Raw genomic sequence first — 26,097 nt, 5'->3', positions numbered from 1 at the left:
GTATCTTCATTATATGATCCTTTTTCAGCGACTGATACTAATATTCCATTTTCTTTTTATATTGTAACGTTTGTCATTTAGAGCAGTTAATGTCACTGGCAGTGGTCATTTATGAATTTTATGTCAGTTCTTTCTTGTCCACTACTATTTCGCTGCATTATCCTGTTCTTTCAACAATACTGTGTTTTGTGAAAAACGTGCTACTGTGACATATCATGAAGAAGAGTCCTGAGTACTTCGGTTTCCCCTGCCAATCTTCATTTCACCAATTGCTCCACAATCACTCTCACCTATCATCTTGGGCTGGTACAATAGGCCAGAAGTGGCCGCAGTACAAGGGACTTAGTCCCACCCCACTAGCAATAAAAAAACCATGAAGCAGCCCTTCAAAATCTAATTGTCATTCAAGCAGGCCCAGCTTTTTCCAGTACCCATTAATTTATCATTTCATTTACAAGAGCTATCCACTGATTCACATCATGTGTAAATTAATCTAGTTCACATTCTCACACCCTGTTTCTTAAATATCCATCCATCTACACTTGGGTCTCCTTAATGGTATTATCTCTTAAGGTTTTCTGACTTAAGATTTTGTATATATTTCTCATCTTGCTTACATGCTATGAGTACATACTCATCATCTCACTCTCCTTGACTTGATCAACCCAATAGTGTGATGAAGAGTATAAAATATGGAACTCATCTCTGGGCCATTTTTTTTCACCCTTTTACTTGCTACATGTAGGTGCTCTCTCTGCTAAAAACCCTTATTTGGGTAAAATAGACTAAAAGCATCCTATTTAGATCCAATTTCAAGGAACATTTCTGTTATCAGCAGTCCTCCACCTACTAATAACATATATCTGCTTTGGCTAACAGTACTTTAGTGTACTTGGGTAAAGATGCATGATCCTTTCAAGTGCAAATGTGAGACCTGATAGAAAGGAAATCATCACTTAGAGAATCATAGGATACTTTCTTGTGTGCTTGAAATTCAACCAGTGTCCATTTTCAAACTCTGATTCCTTGCGTAACTGATCACATCATCTTGCCAGGAAGCTGCCTTCATAGCTGACATGTTATGACAGACACAAAGTATATGCAGTTCATCTAGCTGAGATTACATTTTTCACTGGAACCAAAATAATAAATGACCACAGAATGATTTACCTGTGTTATAAACTCTAATTATAGCCATATACATTTTCTTGTTTAGGGAGAGCTGCCAAAAGGAAGAAGTGAATAGTCTAGTTACATTTTGTGCTACTGCTGTTAGCTACTTTTATCTATACAGAGCCCTTTTGTTGGAAACATAAGAAGGGTTATAACTGCAGAGAGAAAAAGAAGTGTATGGGAAGAAAAATGACAGAAATCAGCAGATGTGATTATGCATGAGACCACTAACTAAATCATTGATTTCGTTGAGACCTGCGATTCTTTGCATTTATTGAGTTAAAATGCATACATGTACATTGACTAGAAAAGCTTCCACTGTTTCATATCCTGTATGAACTTCACTGTAATGCATTTGTGTTTGTTTAAATATAAGCAGTCAGCAGTCAAATATTACCATGATACAGAGACTATAACTAATTGCTTGAGACAAATTATACTGACTTTAGGAGAGTACATATAACATTGGCTCACCTATTTGAGAAGCTAATTGTCACTCAGCTTGTCAAGAAATCCCCTGCCTTTTTTTTTAAACCTGTAGGTTTTTATAACAAATTAACAAGAACCCACAAATGGTCCCTATTCTGAGCCAGATGAATCCAATCCATGCCCTCATACCCTAGTTCTTTACAATGGATTTTAATGTTACCCTCCCATTTATATCTAGTTCTCCCAAATGGTTTCCTCCTTTCAGGTATTTTGATTCAAACTGTGTGTTTCCTCCCATCTTCAGTGCTACATATCCTCCTATTGATTTGATCACCCTAATAATAATTGATGAAGAGTAGAACTTATGAAGCACCTCATTATGCATGGCTTTCACCAGTTTTCTGTTACTTTGCCTCTCCTGGGTCCAAACGTTCACTTCAGCACCCTTTTCTCAAACACCCTCAATGTAACCAATTTTCAAGCCCATGGCTCAGTTGGTATAGTGAGTGGGTTATCGGCTGTGTGACCAAGGAGACAGTTCAATTCCAAGTAAGAACAGGGAATTTTTGTCTTTTCCATAATATCCAGACCAGCTCTGGGGCCCACCCAGCCTCCTGTGCAGTTGGTACTGAGGATTAAACCTTTACCCTGTGGGTAAAGTGGCAGGGGTGTGATGCTTACCACTCATCTGCATCTAGTGCCAAAGTTAAGAATGATGAGCTGTACCTCCATCCCCCATACATCTTCATGGCATGGTGATTAATTAATTATGCCAAGGGATAACTTTACCTTTATGAAATACTGACAGAAAAATAAAAATGAGGTACAGTATTATCTGGATGCCCTGAAGATTTCCTGTAATGACATGACAACAAAGGGTAAAGAGGTGTACTCCATTTTACAATACACATGGTATCCATACCTGTTCTTTGCATTTCACTTCTCTGATTGGTCACCCTTGTAGATAGGTTTAATTTTTATGTAGATGTGCAAAAAAAATATGTTTCTATATAATGCATGTTTTCTTCAATACGTTTTAATATTCCATTCATGTTTTCAATGTAAGTGTACAGTTATTCACATATTTCCAGATATTTTTAAAATGAATGACATTCAAAAGTTAAAAGATATTATTGTTAAAATATAAATAAAACAATTATACTTTATAAGGAATATGAATTCCAGTTGTCCAGTATCCAAAGTTACATCCACTCTGCAGCTCCTAATGCTCACCTTACATATCAGATTTCATCCAAAGTAATCTTATGATTTTGGAAATGATAAATGGTCACACACTACTTACAGTATCTTTATAGAGTGCATCCTGCTGCATGATCAAACTAACTGTGTTAGTTAAAATAGTTTCAATTCAAAAACACTTGTAAGTGTATCACCTGATGATGACCAGTTGGATGGTCGAAACATGTAGTGATTTTTAATAAACAGTTGAATGAGTATACATTTTTAGAGTTGTATAGATGGAACATGACAATTAGATTACTCACAGTATTGTGGTGGCATCCTTCCATCAATACTTCTGTATGTTATTGGTCTGTTAGCCCCCGTCTTGGAATATTGAGCCTGTCTGGTATGTCAGTTCTGAGCAGGACTGAGGAAAACTTGTGACTTAAAAGATAACCTAGCAGCTGTACTCTGAGTTGATACCAATGAATGACCTGATCTTAATCTCTCAAATAACTGCCCTGTGTATCACATAACTTCCATTTGGATGATTTAATATAAATACTGACACGAACAAACTATGAAAACAGTATTACTGCATATTTATATGTTCTGTGTAGAAAAACCAGATTAAGATTTTGTGATCTCATGAGTTAGGATAAAGATAGGCTCCTATATTTCTTTTTCAAAAATCTAAGAAAGAAATGTACGTCCATGTACGTGAACTATACAGCTGGACCTCAAGGAGAAATTCTGTCTCCCCACCTACTCTCATTTGTCACAGCTTTTCTGCATATATTTTTTTCATTCTAATCTGATAAGATGCAGTTGGACATTTATTGTCATCCAAGTTTTACAAGACAGTGCTGCATAGTCTTGGGGTGATTTTTACTTTCAGTATTTTAAGGCCCCTTCAGGTTGTGAGGCCCTAAGCTGTAGCTTTTTAGCTTTTATGTAAATCTGGCACAGCAGCAGACCATTGTATTTACCAGTATCTCTTTCTTATGGAATGTTTAAATCATTCAACTATAAAATTTCCTAAATATCTTTTGCTTGAAATCTTCGTCACTTGATAAAATTTTTCACATACAAAGACTATGTTAAATAATTGCAGCATTATACCACTTGAACTCTTTTAATCATCGGGACAGAATACAAAACGTTAAGTATTGCGTTGCTGACTAGTCCAATTGCCCTTGCTATGTTCTGCAATCGAAGCATAAATTCATTCCACAGTCCTTTATTCTTCTGACCCACTTCTGCATTTTGAGTGTTCCCATTTTCTTTTTGATCTTGTAGTTGTCTTGTGTGATTGACATAGGTGTACATGTAGCAAGCTGGAGTCATAGACACTGTGTGAACCCTGTGAAATGTTCTAGCTGGAATACCTACAGATTCGTCCTTTGTAATTCTATGCCATGATATTTTTTCTTTTGCTTTCCTCATTGGTTGAACAGTTTCATTTTCTCCTATTTCAACAATTACATCACCTTCCAAAACTGTCAGGGTTATATTAGTTAGATCTTCACTTATGTAGTTTTCAAGAGTCAGATCTGAAAATGGAAAAGAATTACTATTTTTAAGTAACAAATTACTTGTATATGTCTTGAAATTCTCCACGTTTCTGACTACAATTTTGTGTTCGTGTCCCATCTCCCTCATATGTGTCATATGTCTCATCCAGCTCATCATCCTTGATTTAGTCATCACCTTAATTTTAGCCTGTGAAGGGTACAAATTGTGAAGCTTTTTGCTATTTCCTCCTGCTTTCTGTTACCTCCTCTCTCTTCAGTCTAAGTGTTCTCAGCAGTCTATTCCCATACATCCATAATCTATGTTCTTCCTTCAAAGGGTAAGACTGTATCCATATAAAATATCAGGCAAAACTACAATTTTGTGAGATAGTACATAGTTTTTTAACAATATGAAATTAACATATACAAGGGTTTGTCTCAGTTCTGTCCATGGGTGAAACTTGGGCTGGGCTATGGATTAAATATGATGATTTGTTAAAATATTATAAAATTGGTGGTCATATTCTCAGTTTTTCAGCTTCTTGTCAGAAACAAACATTTTTTAGCCACAGTTGCTTGAACTTGGCAATTTTACATTGTTTGTAAGGAAGTATCAAAAACTGACATTAGAAAACTGAGATTCTAGGGACAATAAGAGAGTGAATATGCCAAAACTGTTATGCGATAGACATGTGCATGCACGTACACACACACACACACACACACAGTTATATATACTTGCCAAACTGTATTTGCATTATTAAATAAGGCGTACTCCACTGATGGACATCATTAAATGTAAACAATTTTGTTTATTTTAATTAATTCAGTTCATCTGAAATCAATTGCTGCTCATTATAATAAAAAAGCTTTTTAAGCTGCCTTTACTATTATCAGTACTTATGTATATTTCTATTATGTCAAATCTCTATATTTTACAATTAATGTGAAATTACGTTTTTTTTAACAAATTTCACTTAAAAATAGTTCTCAAAGAGCACATCAATTTCATGAAATGAAGAGCCTATGTAATAATACTATCGTTGATGTTTACTCACCTGGAAAATCAGCTACAAATATGACATCACTATATTCTGACCATGAGTAAATTTCCTTCTCTAGTTTCGTAATCTGTTTTCTCCATGAGCTAAATTCAGTCAGCAATGGCATCAGCCATGACACTTCTTTAATAGGTGACCAATCAGCCGTTAGTAAATCCACTCTTGGATCAAACATACGTTGCTGGAAACGACCATTTAACGAGCACCATATGTCAACATAGATTGATATATTTTTACTAAGCCTATAATCATTTGTGCTTACTCCATTTAGTAAGTTACTTTTGAGGCACTGGGCATACTGAATTAACATGTCTGCGTGCTTCTCCCAGCGATCTGTTTGAACCCAAGCCTGGAAAATTAAAATTGGGCTTTAAATTGTGTCTTCTTAAAGGATTGTGTATAATACTTATTTGCTCACTTTCAGTGTTTAAACTTGAACAGAAAAGAATTTATTTTATTTTTTCCTTTTTTCGCTTTTCTGCAGTTAGACATCTAGTGACAAGTTCATATAAGCATGGAGTTATATCTTCACTACTCCATACATCTTCATCAAGTGGTGCTTCATCAAACACAGGGGAAACTGTATCTTTATCTTTAGAATTAGTAGACTGTCTTTCCATGACCTCTTCATTATATGGATTACTAATGATATGACAAAGGTGGGATATCCAACTTTTATAGCTGATGGACAACTAGGAAAATTTTATAGTGGACATTGAACAAATAGATGTGAATTGAAATAATTAAATTATGAATAGCTCTGTGTCAAGTATCCTAAGACCAAAACATTTTCTAAAACTGTGTTTTGCCTCATACTGTCACAAATAATATCTAATTCATAGTAGGTCGTATTCTTAGAATATGTCATCATAATTTACATCTGAACTCCACAATTAATGTGACAGTTGAACACAACATGAGGATTTAGTATTCCTAGGCACTGGAGAGAACTGAGTCATACAGCAGAAATTACTGCAATCTTACTTTTACAAAACGTTTTCTGGTGTTCAGATACCAGTAATTTTGCACTTCATTACAAATTCTCTGCATATTTTCTTTCACTCTTCTATAATTAAAAGTCTGCTATGCAGTGAAGAAATTTAATACATGTATGAGGGGTAGGCCTTCTCGGCCCTTGCACTGCGACCTACAGAGGTCTGTTGTGCTTAAATTGAATACATATATATATAACTTCAATTAAATCTGTAATCAAATTACACATTAACTCTTACAACTGTAAGCAAAAATCTATGCAGTAAAGAGTCTTCACTTACAAAAGCATTCTTTTACGAGCAGAAATCATTACTGAAGCAAAAATGTAGAGCATAAATCCTCTGCTAGAAATTATAATTTTGACCCATACATGAAAATTCTGGGCTGGCATTTTACATGTGTGCCTAAGCAGACTTTCCTGTTTATAGCATTAAATACTCACAAAAACATAAGATGGTGTAAAGAATGTGTATACAATCTTTATGGAGCATAAGCCTATGTTTTATTATGTATACATTTTATGTAATAATCAGATTTTAAAAAATTATATAAATTTTGCCTTTTTACATTTATCTGGAAAATATTCTTAGCCGTGCAAGACATAAATTGCACTAATAAATAAGAGTGGTTTCGATGTCCATAAAATGTAGAAAACAAATTGATAACAGGTCTGTATTGTTTGCAAAGATGTTCGTGTATGTATGTAACTGAGTAATAATTACATAAAGTTAATTATGATTTAATCTCTTTTTGGTCTACTTAGATAATAAACAAGCTGACAATTTTTGAGAAGTTTAAAAGCTGAGTGTATAGAAAAGTATCTTTACAGTCAGGTACCTCTGGATCTAGGAAATGTTCCTGCCCTGTTTCATGATCCACAACTTTGACAACTGCCATCACCGTATCCCAGGTGTGAACCATCATATCCCAGGAATAGCCATACAGACCATTGGTCCAATTGTTGTATCCCTGCCATGAAGGAACAGCAGACATTAAGCATCTTTCACAAGTAGTATGTTATGACATATATTTAAATCCCCACTAATTACAAGTTATTTTAAAATAAATGATGCTGTGCATACTACCACAGTCAGTAAGTTCATTGAATGGCCGCAAAGCGTTGTACGGGAATTTATTGCCAATATGTTTCAGCAATGTTTTCGACAGTAGTATCAACGTTGGCAGACTTGCATAGCGGCCAATGGAAACTATTTTGAGGGCCGATGTGTAAGTGTATGTGAATATCTTGTAATATGATGCGATAAACCCACATTCCACGAACTTAATGACTCTACCACATGCACGTATATGCATGTATGAATGACATTTGCTCTTGCTATAAACATAACTTATCATGGAATTTAGCAGCAATGATTTTAATTTGTGAATTAATCCTGTGCTCTTAAATCAAAACTACCAACACAACATACAGCATTATTCTGAGTCAATCAGATCCACAGTGACATAACCTACAGCCGTAACTTTTCAAATGGTATGAACAATATTATTGACCTTACTGGTAGTACACATTTTGAAAAAGACAAAGTAAATAGGCTGTGTGTATTTCAGATCAGTGAGCACCAGAACTAGTCATGGCCACTTATATACCTTTCCTGTTTTACCATATATAAACACTTAACATATATTCGGTAGTACATAAATCTTCACACGTGATAGAACACCATTATACACCCAAACAGTTTACCTTCACATACTAAATTCTTGTCATTAAATGTTATTCTGAGTTAGAAGAATCGAAACCATTAATATTGTGATGTGCTATATGACGTCCATCGCGGTGCAACAGCTGCAATGGGAACACATACTTCCACATGTCACAATGTATTCGTTGTCGTGGAAGTATGCATTCCCACTGCAGCCGTTGTGCAGCAATGGACGTCACATAGCATGTCACAATATATTCACAGACATTTCCTTCAGAATTTGTTTAATTATCTTCCTGCCTATTTTTAGATTTTGAAAATGGCATTGATTCTGTTTATGGCTGCTTTATTGCTTATAGAAAAAATATTCTGTTACAAGTATTAAAGTCATAATGCATTCTGATCAAAATTCACCATCTTCAGACTAGCATCGAAACAACTCTTTCTGTACAGAGACATATGTGTGACATACTAGTGAGAACTTGCAGTATAAGAGTTCTCATATATTGCATTTATTTTTCATATATGCTAATTCCAGTAATTATATTATGTTCAATCTATCTATGCTGTACTCGTATTTGAAAGTCTTCGCATTACAAGCATTATCTTTCAATTCTGACTAATTACATATTTCAATTTAAGAAGATCTGGAGTCGAATATACTGACACGATACCTTGGTAATAAAGTGAGAGTATGGTAGGAAAGCTTGCAGACCAATGTGGCTGATCAGCAGGAATCCAACCACTTTGTGCTTCCAGCCAATTTTTAATGTGTAGGTAGGAGCTCCTTTTAATTTCTTAACCTTCTGTTCTGTAAATAAAATTCCAGCAGAAGCAGTTATGACAAACAGTGTAATAATCACCAAAAGAATACTGGATGAAGAACAGTTTTCATCACACTGTATTCAGGATTCAGTATGAAATTAATGCCCATTTTAATTCTGAACTTACTAGCTCTATTGGCCTCTGCAGGCAGTAGGGATGTTGTACATTTCTTGTCCTGATCATTATCCTTAACAGCTGATTTTGATGCTGAAAATATTTTAAGAACTTTTCGTGGCCAATTTGCATCACAAAAAATAGGCATCGTTGCTAAGCAGACATAAGGGAACATTCCTGTAAGCAAATCAAGTAATTTTACAATATAATCACACATATTTTATGATGAGTAAATAGGACCCTACATCTGGGTTCATGAAATACAGTTGTTGTAATTAGTTCTGTGGCCAACATATACCAATATAAAGAGCTGGGATAGTGCAGTCAGTATAGTGACTGACAATGGACTGGACAACTGAGAGGCTGGGGTTTGGGTCCTGGCAGGGTCAAGAATTTTCTCTTCTCCATTTGGGTACTGGGGGCTGCTTCAACGGGGGTAAAGTGGCCGGGACGTGACGCTGACCACTCACCTCCAACTAGTTCCAAGGTAAAGAAACCGTGGATCTACACATGCACTCATCTATATGACTTCATGGTGTAGTTATTAATTAGTTAAGTACAGAGACAACTTTGCCCTTTTCATGTATACCAATAAGTTTACTACAAAGAAAATGAAAGGATAGACATTTTTTAAACTCACTGTTTTTAGTTTCTTATCATCCCTTGGATATGGCTGTAGTAGATCACTAATACCATTATAAATAATGTTATCACTGGCCAGCCATAGATTTCAAGTGGTACTTGAGGTTCTTTCTAGATTCAGTTCTCCTCAAACCAAATGCACATCCTGCACCAGTATATATCAGCTTTACAGAGATATACAGAAACATTGCTTCTAACTGATCAATGGAGGAGTGGCCAAAATTAAGTACATGTATTTGTAAGACCAACCATTTGTTAATATATGAAGACAGCAATAAATAAGCGAGAAATTGCCTACTCAAGGTGTAATGAACAGTTTAAGTCCTCCTTGTAAAGAAGTTTTTAACAGGTAAACCATTCTGAATATTTTGATGATTGTAAACTGTCTGCCCTTCAGTGGTGTTACCTACTTGTACAGCTGTGAAAAATCTTCAGATCAATGTCAAAATATGTAGAACTTTAGATTCTCACAGCAGTGACTATGAAAAGTACTACCTTCTGGAATGGGCTGCCCTCATATAATCCAGTAAGAAGAATGCCGTCTTCTGGGATGTGGCACTGTATAGATATTGTGTAATCCGATGTTTCATAGGAAGATATCACCTCCATCTTCAGGGTATAAAAATCAGTGAGCTAGGAGCCAGCATGAGCAGGTGGTTGCAGACTGAGTCGCCAGTCGAAAACACCCAGCATTATAAGAACAGGAAGGGAGGGAGAGTGGGCCACATGCGAAATCAATAGAGAGGAGAGGGGAAGAATCTGTGGAAATGGGCCAGCAGGTAGCAGGCCAGAGCAGCTGCGGAGCAAGCATCAACCTGTGTAGCTTGGCAGCTTAGCCCCAAGGCTATTGGGTCAATGCTCTCCCAGTAACCCTGCCTCTTTTCCCCCCAGCATGATCCTATACCTGCTCTAGCCTGCTACCAGCTGGTCCATGTCCACGTCCACAGATCCTTCTCCTCCCCTCTCTATTGATTTCCCATATGGCCCCTTCTTTCTCCCTTCCTGTTCTTATGTAGTTGGGTGTTTTTGACTGGGGACTTAAGTCTGCAGCCACCTGCTCACGCTGGTTCTTCGCTCGTGGATTTTTATACCCTGAAGATGGAGGCGATACGTCCCTCCGAAACGTCGGATAACACATTATCTACGCGGCGCCACATCCAAGAAGATGGCATTGTTCATAGTCACTGCCGTGAAAATCTCAAATCGTACAATCCAGTAACAGTTCATCAGCTCAAAGGAACTTGCTCCTTAGTCTTCAACCACAAAGATGGAAGCAATATGTTCCTCTGAAACGTCAGTATACACTACTGAACTAAATGGCATCAAATCTCAGAAAACAGTGCCTTTCATGGTCAAGATAAGTTACATAATGGAAATATAGACAGTTCATTTTCCATTTGAGGCATTTATTTTGAAATCTCTGAATTAATACTGTGCAGATAATATGAAGAAATAAAATTATGTATTAATATCGCAGGTCAGACACATTGATTTAACTGTCAGTTTGGAAATTTCATTACATTTTCCCCAAATGGTTGATTCCATGAATCTTAAGAATAATCACCATCTAATAATACTATCAAGAATGTAAACCCTTAAACCCAAACATCCAGTCTGTTTCATAATCAAAGAATTATTGTACACATGAGGTATAATAAAGTGAGTACTTTTTATTCCTGGGTTGTCACAATTAAAGCATTATCAACAGAGATTTAACAGAAAAATTTACCTTAACAGGAAAAAGAACTTAAGAAGTCTTAGATTAATACTGCTAGGAAAGAAGATTATTGGCATTTTAAATACACCTTTAAGTGTATGCACTGAGTTTATATGAACTCAAGAAGTGAATTTACTAATGTGTTTGCTCTTCCTGGTTACTATAAAACATGACAATTAGATGAAGAAAATCTGTATTACATGCATTACTGAAATATTAAAAAATTATTAACGAAGGTATCATAAAATAAAACAGTTAACTAACATAAATATTTGGCCCTCAAGTTGGATAATTTAATTTATTAATTGTGAATTAATAACTTATGCTACTTTTTTTTTCATTGGCGCTACAGCCCTCATTTGGGCCTAGGACTACCTCCATGAAACTCCGTTTCACTTCGGTTTACTAGATCTTACACATGCGGTAGGACCCATTGGGCGGGTGATCATCTCGTCGCAAGGCCTCTACCTGTACACAAACACAGAAAAACGCACACAAACATCCATGCCCTAAGTGGGATTCGAACCCATGATCCTGGGTTCCGAGCGAGCGAAGACAGTGCATGCCACTTATGCTACTTACCGATAGTAAATAGTCGTGAATTCGTGATATGAAACAAACATAAAACACATAAAGCATATGGCCGTGTTCTGTTGTAAATCAGGAAAAATCCAATACTGAAGTCAAGGGCAAAGCCATTTAAGTGAATTATCCAAAAATCCACCTGTTCTGATGTCAGTAAAACTCTACAAAATGGAAACATGTAAATCAAATGTTAGAAGTTACTCAAAGAACAACATTATTAGGTGATTATTCATTAGAGTAGACCGTTACAGTGTCGTATATTTCTGTTTGGCTATTACACATTTGTATAAGCAGGGGTATTTCAAACTTTAATTAACATTTTATTTTCAGAGAATTAAATGTAAGGGATTGTGACCAACAAAAGTCATAGATTGGAGTTAAATATTACAGCAAACATCTGAAACCTCTAACCTTTAATTATTAGTCAAACAAAAGGGCCATGTTGTCAGACCATAGCTGTATATTTTATATCCATATAGTAAGAGTAGTATCGGTTATAGGAAATTAGGGAATTGTTGTTTGTATGGTTGATTTAAGAGCTTACATTAAATTGTACATTCCTTCTACTGAATATAAATCTACCATTTAAATTAGCAGGATCAACCTCATGGGAGTTCTTTCTCAGATGAATTACTCCATTTTGCTGGATCAAGAATGACAATAAAATGAGAAATGTTTGCTGCAAACTAACAGTTTGTGCAACTTTACTGTGATTTTAATATAAATTTTGATTAAATGAAACAAATGGGCTCTACTAGACCTCTGCGCACATAGGTTCCAAGTAATTAATGTGTTACTTACTTAAATGGATCAAATATCCAATGATTGCTGAGGTTCTGCATTGAGTATCCATCTAGCCAATCTCGATCCATCTTTTTTAATCCAGCAAAGAAATATAAGACAAAAATTTGAAATCGTAGAATAAAATAATTCCATAGAGGTACAGGACTGTTACGTTTTACCTTCCCAAAGAGAATATCAAGGATTCTGGAAATACATAACAAAACAATAGATATATTTCAATGTACAGGGGTCAGGGGTAAGGGACATGGGCACAAATCGATATAATTTTGGTTTACTAAAATTTTCTATTTATAAAATCACAATGTTTGAGCAGTCTGACAGTGAGTACATGCAAACCATTGCTTCCTGTGATGGAAAAAAAAGTGTCAGCCAGCTGTGATCGGGCTATTATTCACCAGACTGTCAGAATGTTTACATCAAAATAACAGTTTCTCTTTTCACACAGAAATTAATAATATTGGTCACATTATAGTGTGATCTAAGGCCGCGCCATAGCTCAAGCAGTTAGTTGCTCGCTTCCCACCGTGGCAGCCCGTGTTCGATCCCGGGTCTGGCCAAGTGGGATTTGTGGTGGACAAAGTGGCGCTGGGGCAGGTTTTCTCCAAGTACTTCGGTTTCCCCAGCCAATCTTCATTTCACCAATTGCTCCACAATCACTCTCACCTATCATCTGGGGCTGGTACAATAGGCCAGATGTGGCCGCAGTACAAGGGACTTAGTCCCCAACCCCCCACTAACAATAAAAAAAAATAGTATGATCTGAAAAATAAGGTGGCCCTACTTTCTGAAACCTTAGAAAACAATAACAGTGTCAAATAAGATAACTGAATTTTACAACTTAATTATTAAAAAGAATCACCTATAAATTGGTACAGTATGGCTTATTTTCTTCATTTTCATCTTATCCTAGGGAACTAAACTTTTTAACAGAAAAACTTCTATTTCCTATGTGGTTTCTGTGTTACTGAACTCTGCATACTTGGTGGAACTTTTCTTTTTGTAATGCAGAGTCTATTTTCCCATATATTGAAACTGTGCCATCCACAACAGGGAGAGGGTTAGTGAATCCACATACATGCATATGCTACAAAGTGCTGGTACTTACGCATATCGATTAGCTTGTGAGCCTAATAGCAATATAGATATTATCCCATATAAATATGAATGGTTATTCCAGGAAGTTTTGTCCAAGAGGAAGATATACCAATAAGGAACTATAAATGCAAGGCAACTTGCATGGTAAAAGAACCCAATCATGATCCCGAATGCACCTTCAAAAGAAATATGTAATGTTGTTAGAAATATGTTCATATTTGTTATTAAAAACTGTATGGAATATGACTGTTCTGTTTGACTAGTTTCATTAAGAAAAGATACATTACATGTAAATTAATGGGTCTCTGTATTCTGCCTTACATTAGTATTTCTAATTCATTACTGTAGGATCACTGAGAATTTTCATATTTTCACATTTATAATTATATTTCAAATGAATATATCACTCAGCCCATGGTTTTAAAACAGACACATCATTACATATGCAATACATGTTCACTGGCAACTGGAAATTTAATATGACTGAAGGTACCTATCCACATTATGAGGTATACAATACACATCCACTGAAGTGGCAAAGGCTGTAGAAAATCAAATAATGGAAATCTACATTCATTTGGATCTCCCCAGTTTATATCTGCATCTGCCAAGCCTCTTTCTTCTGGGATATCCAATACCATCATGAAACCTGAAATATTAGAAAGATACACACATTTTAAAACAACACAAGGAGAACTAGTGAGGCAGAGTGAATTTCATCAGCAGCTTCACTGCAATAGTGCACATTGCTTTAACAGGCCAGTTGCTGGAAGAAGAGTACATTTGCAATTCTGTACTCTGCAAGCACCAACCAACTGAAGTGTGTTAACTTTCCTTGCTTGGCTAACATGGTAGTTTGGAATGCCATGCATTTTCTTCTCCCTCATGTCTACACTATATCATGTCTCATCTAACCATACCTGTGCTCACAAACTGTTAGTGTACACATGAATGTGCTGGCTTACAGTGCTCATAAAGGGCTCACCGGAGGTAGCAGAAGATGCATTATCTGATCACTTCTCTGCCAGTATGTGGAGTATCACTGAACCATGAAAGTAATAATATTTATTTTATTATTTGGAGTTTGGAGTTTCAGGTGGGCTAGCATGGTCAACATGAATGCTCAGTCAATGTTGCCTACATTTACATATTTATTAATGCTATCTAATTATTCCCACATGAAATTTAATTGATACTTTCTAGTTTACATATACAAAGAGCCCCTGAAGATGAGCCATCACTTCTAAATAATACTGTGTCATACTCACCAAACATTAATCTTACTAAGCCGAGAGACGCAGGATCCATTGGTTTGTATAAAAAATTAATAAAACTTTCCCAGTTCTTTATATTGGCCAAGGAAAATTCGAATTCTCCTTTAAAATTATCAGATTCCATTGATTCTGCTTCAGCATTGTAGGTGTTCATGCCATCTGCTGGCTTGGAGTTTCGTGTATCGTTCTCTTGCTTTTGGCATATCATTCTTTTTAGGTAATTTGTTTCTCTTCTTTTCCTTGCAAACATTTTAACGTTGGACCTGAAAGATATAACCCATTTAAGGCATAATTACATAAAATACTTTAATGCTGAACAAGTACCCTACTACAGGTGAAAAAATTTTGCTAAAATCAAAATAGAGTTTTCATTACCAACTTTACTCATAAGTATGGTAATTCAGATTGCAGTACTTATTTTCAAAGGTTACTCTAGTGCAGTGTTTCTCAACCAATAGGATGGGTGAGACTTGACAGTCTGCTGGGTGGGGCATGAAGTCTCAAAAATAATAAAAGTAATTGTTAAACAAAAAGTGTCCCGACATTGTATACAAAATCTTCTTACTAATGCTGCACTGTAACTGTATTTGTACTAACAGAGCTGTATTGCCTTTATATAATTACAAAAATAAAATATAAAAGAATGTTACAATCTTTAAGTTCATAGGATTAATCATTAATATAATATGAAGATATATTCTTGTTTTTAATACGGTTGGAATATGTCTTTTTGATGTAATGTTCCGTGAGAAGTAAAATTCAAAAGGTTGAGGAGAATGTCACTGTGCACAGTCATCATCGAAGCAAGTGCCCTCCCTGAAGCTGAGAAGATTGTTAACTTACTGAAGTTTGGAACATATGGCTGTGTACTAACTACATGGAAGGCATTGTTACTTCCCCACTAAGAAAGACTGTAAAAGCATAACGTGAAACTACAAGAGTTTCCAGCATAAAATGTATGTTTCATTTTATCTACAACTTTTGTTCAAAACGTTTTCTGTTTCAACAATTATTTAGCTTCATGATTTATTCTGACCGTCTTACAGTGCATACATTTATTCACCTTACTCTTCTCTCTTGCACTACATGTTTCAGCACAAAAGTGCCATCTTCAGGTGCTTTTCGATGTACAGAGTGAATAAATGTATGCAATGTAAGACGGTCAGAATAAATCATGAACATAAATCAGTGCAACAGGACGCTAAAATATAAAATTATTTAGCTACTTATACTTTACATCCTGAAGGAAATAGGAGAGTGGGAAGACCAAGCTTAAGATGGGAAGAATATGTGTGGCAGGACATAAGAATTTTGGGTGTAAAGAACTGGAGGAATGTAGCATCGAATGGAGAAGAATGGCGAGCAATCCTGAGGAAGGCCAGGGCTCACAAAGGGCTGTCGTGCCAGTGATGAAGATGATACTTTACATATGCAAAGAAGTGCATGCAGGTCTCCACATAAACCGCCTGCCGTTTTTGTCCGATTTTAATACAAATTTGAATGGTTTTTATTTGCTTTTAGTTTTATTACAACTCACAAATATCAAGTTTAATGATCATCCGTTAAGTGGTCCTTGATTTGTTTCTTGCATGAAGATGGAGGGGAACGCCTCTGTGGTCTAGTGGTCAGAGTTCCTGGCTATAGAGCCAGAGGTCCGGATTCGATTCCCGGCGCTACCAGATTTTCTGAGAAGTTGTGGGTCTGGAACGGAGTCCACTCAGCCTCATGCGGATAACTGAAGAGCTATTTCAAGTCAATAGCGAGTCCGGTCTATAAAACCGAAATAACGGCCGTGGGGATTCGTTGTGCGTTCTAAATGAATTTTGAGATTTCCTAGACATGCATTTTGTTACAAGAGACCTCGGTTTTTCTTATCATATTCTGTACTTGATCCCAAATCAAATTCCGAAAGACCGGATGCTGGACCAAGAAGTAGAACATAGTCCTGTGGCATTTCCCCTGCATTGTCAAATAACTGTTTCATGACAGAGGCTGATATATTTCACTCATAAATCGCAAGTATAATTAACAGAGTTCATTTCTTTTTATAATATGTAGGAACTATGCTACTGTCAACACAATAAATATTGCAATTATTACATTTAGATCTTTATTTTCTGCGACATGTTTCGGTCATACATGACCATCATCAGGCAGGAATACGTATAGTTATGGAATCTACGTAAAACCACCGCAGAGTGTAGAACACACCGTACACACCGAATGCATATACGCCCAGATAAGAAACATACGTCACATTGCAAAGTTTTATGTATAGGATACACAGCATGGGAATACCATACCAAATACCCACATACCATCAAACTTGTACATCATTGAAAGCTTGTCTTTGGGCCTCACATACCGGGCTTATTATGTAGAATTCTCTGCAACAAGACCCAGGCAACATACACGCCCAATTCTACACTGCAGCAGGATATCCGCTTAAATAATATTTTAGTTGGCATACAGACCCCTAACCCCACACATATTTTTTAAATACCTTTTATATACTTCTAACATACCTTTAATACGTTTTAATAATATTTCAACATTTTACTGCGACATGCCTTTATTCTTTCTTTTATCTTTTATTGTTATCTTTGTTTTTTATTCATCATATATTTGCTGTTTTAACTATACATTAATCTGAGGCAGAGTTCTTATGTTAATATTTAATACGACGCGTTGCACCGATAAGGATCCGTATCGGTATTTCAATAACTATACGTATTCCTGCCTGATGATGTTCATGTATGCCCGAAACATTTCGCAGAAAATAAAAATCTAAATGTAATATTGAAATATTTGTTGTGTTGACGGTAGCATAATTCCTACATATTGTGACATATTTACGCTATAAAGGACACCCCCCCTTCCAGCGGTGACGTAACAGCATCGGAGCAACTGCCGCTGCTACGGAGTGTTGACTGACCTGTTACCGTAGCAGCGGCAATTGTTTTGATGCAGTTACGTCACCGCCGGAAGGGGCGGAGTGTTTACTGGCCTGTTACCGTAGCAGCGGCAGTTTCTCCGATGCTGTTACGTCACCGCTGGAGGGGGGGTGTCCTTCATATCGCAAATACGTCACAATATTATATATTGTCTGAGACACGCAACAGGATGCAACCAATGAACATAATTAATTTCTTTTATTTTATTCGACTTTCACTTTCGTGTGTCATATACACATCGTTCTATTTTTAAAGTTTAAAGCTGCGTGTATACAATCAACATATACAGATTCAACCGTCAACGCAAAAATTATTTATTAACATATACAGCAGTACATTTGGGCCTAGGCCTACCTCCACGAAACTCTCCGTTTCACTTCGGTTTACTAGATCTTACACATTCGGTAGGACTCCTTGGGCGAGTTATCAGCTCGTCGCAAGGCCTCTACCTGTAGACAAACACAGAAAAACGCACACAAACAAACTAAACATCCATGCCCTGAGTGGGATTCGAACCCACGATCCCGGATTCCGAGCGAGCGAAGACAGTGCATGCCTTAGACCCCTCGGCTACCGTGACCGGCTTGGGAATCTTTTAGAACGCCATGTCCTTCTTACCGAGCTTATTTGAATTCGGTTAGTTAGTCCGAAAAGTGTAACCAGAGTAAACAGGCGTTCCATCGAAAATAAGGTTAACCTATCATATTCCTTTATTTTTACGAGTCCTGTAGTCCCCCAACATTCTCGTAAGATACGTATAATCAACAAGGCAGCGAAGAAACACAACAACGTTCAGTGTTATATAAAGGAAAACGTCAAATATTCCAAGTTAACAGTGGCAAACTAGCAATAAGTCGACATACGTCTTTTTTCATTCCTGGGGCACGGTGAGACTGATTCTACTGGGCGAGCAGGCCACTAATGGTCCTACTGTAACAGCCCCGAATGGTGATGACCAGGGCCCGGATTTTGATGACCTATAAAATGAAAGAAAAAATCCATTAAAATGACCTAAAATATGACCCAAAAATGTAATATGCAGGGCCCGGATTTTGATGACCTGAAAATATTTAAAAAATTACCTATAAAATGATCGAAAAAATTCAGAAAAAATTAACTAAAGGAGAAAAGAAAGAACACTTCGCTTCCATGTTATTCACATTTCAGAAAACATATGAAGAAAAATTCCCTAAAATGGCCAAAAATCACAAGAAATACCATTAAAAGTCCAAAAATTTACCAAAAAATTACCCCCCCAAATGAAAAAATGACCTTAAACCTAAGAATATAAAAAAAATTACAAAAAAACCTATAAAATTTACATTTCTGTAACCAGCAGCTCATATCCGAGATTTTATATTTAAGAGCATCTCATAGGATACAAGGAAAAAAAGATGACATGTCATCAAAATTCGGGCCCTGGTGATGACGGTGATGACTGTGATGAATAGAGTGGAGCAATTGGTGGAATGAGAATTTTGCATGAGATCCGAAGTAGTTGGAAGAAACCTGCCCCAGTGCCACTCTGTTTACAACAAATTCGATATGCTCTGACCCGGAAACGAGCCAGGGCGGCAGCGGTAGCAAGCGGGCGACTAACCACATGAGCTATTGAGGCCGCGTATTGCTCAAGCGGTTAGTCGCTGGCTCCCCACCGCGGCGGTCCTGGTTCAATCCCGGGTCTGGTCAAGTGGGATTTGTGGTGGACAAAGTGGCGTTGGGGCAGGTTTTCTCCGAGTACTTCGGTTTCCCCTGCCAATCTTCATTCCACCAATTGCTCCACAACCACCCTTACCTTTCATCTGTGGCTGGTACAATAGGCCAGAAGTGGCCGCAGTACAAGGGACTTAGTCCCACCCCACTAGCAATAAAAAAACCACCTGAGCTATGGCACGAACTAAAGGTACATTTAACATACCTCCTTGCAATTTAATTTAAATTTGTGCGTCGAGTTCGTTGACAGTGCGTGCAGGTCGGAGATGTAGGGTTGTCCTTTCGTTAAGAAAGTTGGCTATGGTTCACATGGAAATCTGTATAGCATCTCTTCTCACGGTAAGAACACAGACTGATTGTTTCAGAAAGGATCCTAAGGAGAATATTTTGACCCGTGACGGGGGAAGGAATAGAAGCGTAAGACTAGATTTCGTGAAGAGATGCTTTATAATGTGTACTTTTTTTTTTTCATTGGCGCAACAGCCCTCATTTGGGCCTAGGCCTACCTCCATGAAACTCTCCGTTTCACTTCGGTTTTACTAGATCTTAGACATACGGTAGGACTCCTTGGGCGGGTGATCAGCTCGTCGCAAGGCCTCTACCTGTACACAAACACAGAAAAACGCACACACACAAACTAAACATCCATGCCCTAAGTGGGATTCGAACCCACGATCCCGGCTTCCGAGCGAGCGAAGACAGTACATGCCTTAGACCGCTCGGCTACCGTGACCGGCCAATGTGTACTCTTAGCCAAATATTACAATACTGAAATTAAGGAGAATTGGATGGATGCAGAACGTAGCATGGATCGAGGTTTTGAGAAATGTTCTCAGAAATGCAATCAGAAAATCTGAAGGCAAGAGACTATTTTTGAAACCTAGAAGTATGTATGTAGACAGTAATAATATTAATCTTACAGAAGAAACGTATAAGGTCGTGGACTGAATTTATCTGGTTACTGAGTGATCCAGTCGGCGACTGTTGTGATTAGGTAATGAATCCTCAGATTTCATAAAAGTCGCGGAATTTTTTGAATAACAGAGGTGCTACATATATCAGCTTCTCAAGATGGACCCTGCCCCATGGAGTTGGTCTCATTTCTCATTAGATATTATCACGTGATAAATGATCATAGACAGTGTTTGGATTGATAATTGGATTTATTGAACACTTGCAGATCGTAACTACAGGTAACTACATCGCTATCGATAATTCACATGCTGTACAATTCACTACAGGACGCACTAAGTTTTCTCAGTCTGCTGTGTGTTCACTGGTTGTCAGGTAACGGCTTCCAACTCCGTAGCTCTCTCAGTTTCCATATTCATGTTCTTACTGGCCAGCGACTGTCTCACAACTAACTCGGCGTTGCTACGCAACAGCTTACAACATTGGAGGCTCTTCCGCCTCCCACGCCTCCACCAGGGGCGACTGTCTCACAACAGCCTCAGACTCGGACTCGTCTGTCTACCTGCAGATTCTTTCTAGACTCTCGAATCAGACTCCAGTTGGACTGCCTGGCTTCAAAATCAAAAATCAAAGTTATGTTACGACCAATGGTCATTCGACCAGTCCATCTTGGTGTCAAGCCCCATCTGGTGCCCAAGACTATATTTCTGTTACTGTCCGACAGTTTCGGGTTTGTGGATATGGGGGGGGGGGCTCTCTGACGAAATGGTGGTCTGTATTTTACAACTGCTTCTGGTCCTCGCCAGAGCAGTTATTTTTAGTTACTGCGTACTCTACGCCACTGCACTATTTTCTTCTTGCATTAATTAATTTGGGCCTGACAATACGCAACTCACTACTTACCGTTCACAGCAGCCATGCACTGATTGGCCACGAACGCTGCACGCCACTTCTAGCTCACAATAAAGCTCAAACCTCAGACTGGCTCAACTCGCGGACTCTATATACTTTTATCCAGGAGAAGTCATTCTCGAACCTTCTTGCAGGATCTCTGCCAACCTTGATCTCCCTTAGTTCCAGAACAAACCAGAAGGGGGAGGGGAGGGTCCACAAACGCTCCTCCTCCCCTCGGTCATACGACACTGCATAACCTCTTTAGTTAATACTACATATTGGCACTTAAATAAATTAATAATGATGACACAAACTAATTATAACACTAATAACAGCAGCAATAGAAATGATAATAATAATAATAAGAACACTAATGAAATCCACACTATTCTGATTCAACTTATTCATATTTATATATAATGGCATTTATGACAATATCAGTGTCATTATCATCCAGTCTGCTTGAGATGTTTTTTTTACCAGAAATATATAGATTGTTTCGTAAGTCATTTAACGGCATATATTATATATGGGTGGAATGCTTTTGAACAAAAGATGAGGAAAGAACGTGGCAAACAGCAGTCATTACCTATTTAAGGCGTTATCCCAGCATTCACATAGAGAGACTCACGAAAAACCACGAAGAAGCGTAGAACAAATGGTCTTAGTATTAAGAATAATCAGCTCTGGCCAAGAAAGTAGGCGAAAGTGTTAAATGGTTCGACCGCCACGTTCGGTTATGTAGAAAAATAATAAAAAAAAAGTAGTATGAATGGGAAAGACGTAAAAAGAAGCGGTCGTGACCCATGGTTCAAGTACAATCCTAGCATATTCTAGAAGGAATATTCGATGAAAAGAGCTGGTCTCTGGTTCGAGATTGAAGTATAGGAATCAGAGGCAGGAACGCTGCACTTCTTTCCCTTCACAGAATATAGAACTATAAGCTTAATATTTTTCTGCATTTCATGGTTGATGTATTTTTACGGGAAAATAATTCTTCTTACCGGATCGTGTGATAATTCTTTCGGCCTCTTTACAAAAGACAAAACACCATACGCAGACAACGTGGGAAGCTTACCAAATCCATAACTTCTACATACGTAGGTGTATGGGCGCGTCATAGCTCAAGCTGTTAGTCGCTGGCTTCCCACCGCGGCGGCCCGGGTCTGGTCAAGTGGGATTTGTGGTGGACAAAGTGGCGCTGGGGCGGGTTTTCTCCGAGTACTTCGGTTTCCCCTGCCAATCTTCATTCCACCAAATTCTCCATCATCATAATCACCCGGGGCAGGCTACAATAGGCCAATCAGTGGCCGCCGTACCGAGTGGACCCAGTTGGACTCCAACCCCACTAAGCGAACTAAAAAAAATTATGTAGGTGTATCCCACAGCTTCATAAGCTTTGTTGCGTTCCCGTCTCTGTCCGCCCGTTCACATGAAGTAACTCCATTTAGGACGAACAGATTTTGAAGCAATTTTGAATTCAGAACTCAGAAAATTTATCGATTAATTAAATTTTAACTCAGATTGGACAGCATAAACTAGCAATATAAGCCTATATGCATATCTTACATTTCAATCAATAGTGAATTGGTCAGAAAATGTTTAAAAAACGTTTGTTCTAGGGCGAAATGAAATTAACATTATTTTATAAACAGTTTCTTAACACAACTTGATTTCTTTCACAATCTATCAAAACATTAAAGCGAGTTTCGTTAGTACGACAACTTGTCAATTTCGGTTACAGCTCATGCAGAAATGCTGTTATTGGCTTGCAAAATAAGTTAGTGGCTGATTAGGAACCTTAGTGACGTTGCAGGGCATTGGCAACCTTCACGTTGGTATCACTGGTTGAGTGACGGTTTCGTTCCTAGTCTCGTGATAGTGTTTTGTGTACGAACAGTTTTAAGATGAGTGCGTGTCACAAGTGTTGTTAACTTACTGCAGAAGTCTTTCAAAAGTAAGTAATTATGTAGATTATTGAAATTTATGCTTAAAAGTTATAAGAAAGATGAGATATTTGCGAATAAGTTCATGGCAAATAGTTACACTAGAAAATTTGCATCACTGAATATAGGTTAAATATCGAGTTCCGAATGGTTACTCCTGCCATCTTGTGAAAGATTACGGAACTGCAAGACTATCCCTAAGGTCAAACATCTGAGATCACAGTTATCATACAGATGCAAATGCCATGCGTAACCTAGAATCATATTCCTTGCTAATTTATCTTTGTTTTGCGACATGTACTTCATGCTAAACGCCAAGAAATAAGTTAAACGTACTATAATGTGTATTTAACTTCAAACTTACGTCTTTGATTAATGTGTACACATTTAACAAAACACATAATGCACTTCAGTACCTAATACATAGTTTGGAACTTCGTATTACAGTGCCTTAATATTTTGTAACAAATACCATGCATTTGACCTTTATAGGTACTTACACTAGTGTCTTGTGTCCTTTAAGAAGCGTTGTAAGATTAAGTGTGCGCGGTAGCAGTGATAAAGACGAGGAAGTCATGTACTGATTGCCATAGCAACCAACATGTGGGAGTCTGTTGTCTGCTCTTAGGACGCCGCAGGAATAAAGATATGTACAGAAAAAAAAACATCCAAAATAATCAATAGCCTAGAGAACTGCTACCATGGTAACCGTGACGTCACAGTGAGCTATACATGGAAGACGATGTTAGTAACTTCGTGTCTGACGATCAAAACAGTCATGTATATTTCTACACGTCAGCTTTCTTATTCAGGACGAAGTTTGAGATGCTATTTTATCAGAAAAGGTTCTGTTTCTGGCGTATGTATATATAGGACGAATAGTCAGTATTTGACCCTTTTACATACTCGTCAGAGTCTGAGTGATTTGGTCAAAGAAAGACTAAAATATGAAGGAAATTATTTACTTACCGGTCTCTTAAATACAGACCCTTTGGTCGTATTCAAACATATTTTGTTTTATTCCCAAGCTGAGAAAATTTACCTGTATGTGCGTTCACAAGAAAGGTAAATAGCGCAATTCATATTTTTGAAGGTACTTTGAGGGAAATTCTTCTTACAGACAAGTAAGTAACAGGACATTTTTAGCATTTGTGTGTTTATGTATGGAAATATAGGGACGATGCAAAATTTAAGGTCTCGTAAAGGCGCGTCCACATTACTCGTGCTCGTGTGACTCGCTATGCTCGTGAGTAATGTGGACGATATGACAAGTCACGAGACAAGCACATTTAAAATTTTTAATTTAAAAACTATAACCAATAAATTAAAATACTACTACAGCCTATACACACTGCGAGTAAATACAAGGATCCTCACGCGCCGAAGCCTGGAGAGCAACTGAAGTATTGTGGACCAAGATTTACGAGTACAAGTAAAAGCCAGACGAGTCTCCCGACGAGCACGAGTAATGTGGACGCGCCTTAACAAGAATCCTTAAAGCTGACACGTGTTCCAGACCCGGGTGGTCCACTTGGGAATTGTGTTGGGGTTGGTGACCATGTATTTGACCCAATTTGGCATTCACCCACATGCTGTCATATACCGGCAAACTTGTCGCAGAATTTCCGTTGTATTCGCGTTTACAACAGATTCAGCAAAAACATAACGTAACGTAAAGTCAAGTAAAGTTTAGTTTAGTAAGCTAAACTAATATTAACATGCCATAATCTTCACAAACGTGACACTGAATTATGTATTTCGTTCGTTTGTCTATTTGTTTATTGACTGTCAATAGAACGAATTATGTAGCTTTGAATTATAAGATGATTAGTGACTGGTGAATTGGAATGAATGAAGCAGGAAGCGACCATGGCCTAATTTGAGGTTACTACCCCGGTATTTACTTATAGGGAGGGATGATATTTCAGTCAGGGTAGGCGGTGTATGGGCCTGTGTTTGAACTCGAGACCTCCTGAATACTCAACCGTGACGTTCTGTACCACTGAGTTTAGATTTTTCGTGGAAATTTCAAAGTATTCCAGAATATGAAAAATCAGGCTGTACATCTGTCGCGTAACAAGAGCCAATAATCAAAAAACAAATACATTTGAATAATGCGGACATGGCAGAGAAAGCGTACGTCTCTTTATCCCACGTGTATGTGCCCTCCCACAGTTCAGATGAGTAAATAAAAATTTGATATATGTTCCACACACCTGTCTGGTCGTTGTATGAAATTTGTTGTTGGTTTTTTCGTGCATTCGCGTTCTGTAAGATACAAGCAGAAATGTAGTTTATTTTTAAAGTTAAAACCAATTTTAGCATATGTTTTGGGTATGGGTGTAGGATGTGCGTCATATATCGGTATTAATACAATTCGCTTTTGCTGCGATGTTTATGTGGAATACAGCATATCTTCTAGAAATTTTTCCAATCGTATTATGACTCTCTGCAGGTCGTTCAATACGGTGCCGCTAGATGGTAGCGTGGTGTTCGCCTCTAAATACGTATCTATGTTGGTTGGTCAGATGGGGCGTGTCTTGTGAGAGACGTCACTAAGTTTGTCAAGGTCGTTTACCGATCTAATTTTGTTGTTAGGCACTGGG

At 37.5% G+C, this 26,097-nt stretch overlaps 2 protein-coding genes across 12 annotated transcripts in view; one reads left to right on the top strand and one right to left on the bottom strand.

The window, feature by feature from the left end:
* Nucleotides 1-2,466: 2,466 nt before the first annotated feature.
* Nucleotides 2,467-24,122, bottom strand: LOC111871355 (vitamin K-dependent gamma-carboxylase). The gene is made up of 11 exons (XM_023864410.2): nt 23,992-24,122; nt 15,067-15,335; nt 14,292-14,447; nt 13,809-13,974; nt 12,701-12,886; nt 11,897-12,060; nt 8,968-9,132; nt 8,691-8,827; nt 7,190-7,321; nt 5,357-5,708; nt 2,467-4,337 (listed from the first exon to the last, which is right to left on the bottom strand). Exons 1-11 carry the CDS (start codon nt 24,066-24,068, stop codon nt 3,901-3,903), a joined length of 2,241 nt encoding a protein of 746 aa, XP_023720178.1. The 5' UTR covers nt 24,069-24,122; the 3' UTR covers nt 2,467-3,900.
* LOC111871353 (ubiquitin-like-conjugating enzyme ATG10) overlaps nt 23,403-26,097 on the top strand; it is a 647,673-nt gene continuing 644,978 nt past the window's right edge. For all 11 annotated transcript variants that reach the window (XR_002844008.2, XR_002844007.2, XR_004513764.1 and 8 more), the window contains exon 1: nt 23,403-23,502. The gene's annotated coding sequence lies outside the window, so the exon portion shown is untranslated. The remainder of the gene's footprint in view (nt 23,503-26,097) is intronic.

Source organism: Cryptotermes secundus, unplaced genomic scaffold (genome assembly GCF_002891405.2).
Source record: "Cryptotermes secundus unplaced genomic scaffold, Csec_1.0 scaffold122, whole genome shotgun sequence".
NCBI lineage: Eukaryota > Metazoa > Arthropoda > Insecta > Blattodea > Kalotermitidae > Cryptotermes > Cryptotermes secundus.
Note: the sequence above shows the minus strand (reverse complement) of the source record. Positions and strands in the feature narration are given on the sequence as shown.

Excerpts from the sequence above, each read along its gene's own strand:
- LOC111871355 (XM_023864410.2), bottom strand. The coding sequence starts at position 24,068 with ATGACTTCCTCGTCTTTATCACTGCTACCGCGCACACTTAATCTTACA. Across the intron at positions 8,828-8,967 it reads TGCAGAGGCCAATAGAGCTA|AACAGAAGGTTAAGAAATTA; the intron begins GTAAGTTCAGAA and ends TTTTATTTACAG. Across the intron at positions 7,322-8,690 it reads ACTCTCACTTTATTACCAAG|GGATACAACAATTGGACCAA; the intron begins GTATCGTGTCAG and ends CCTTCATGGCAG.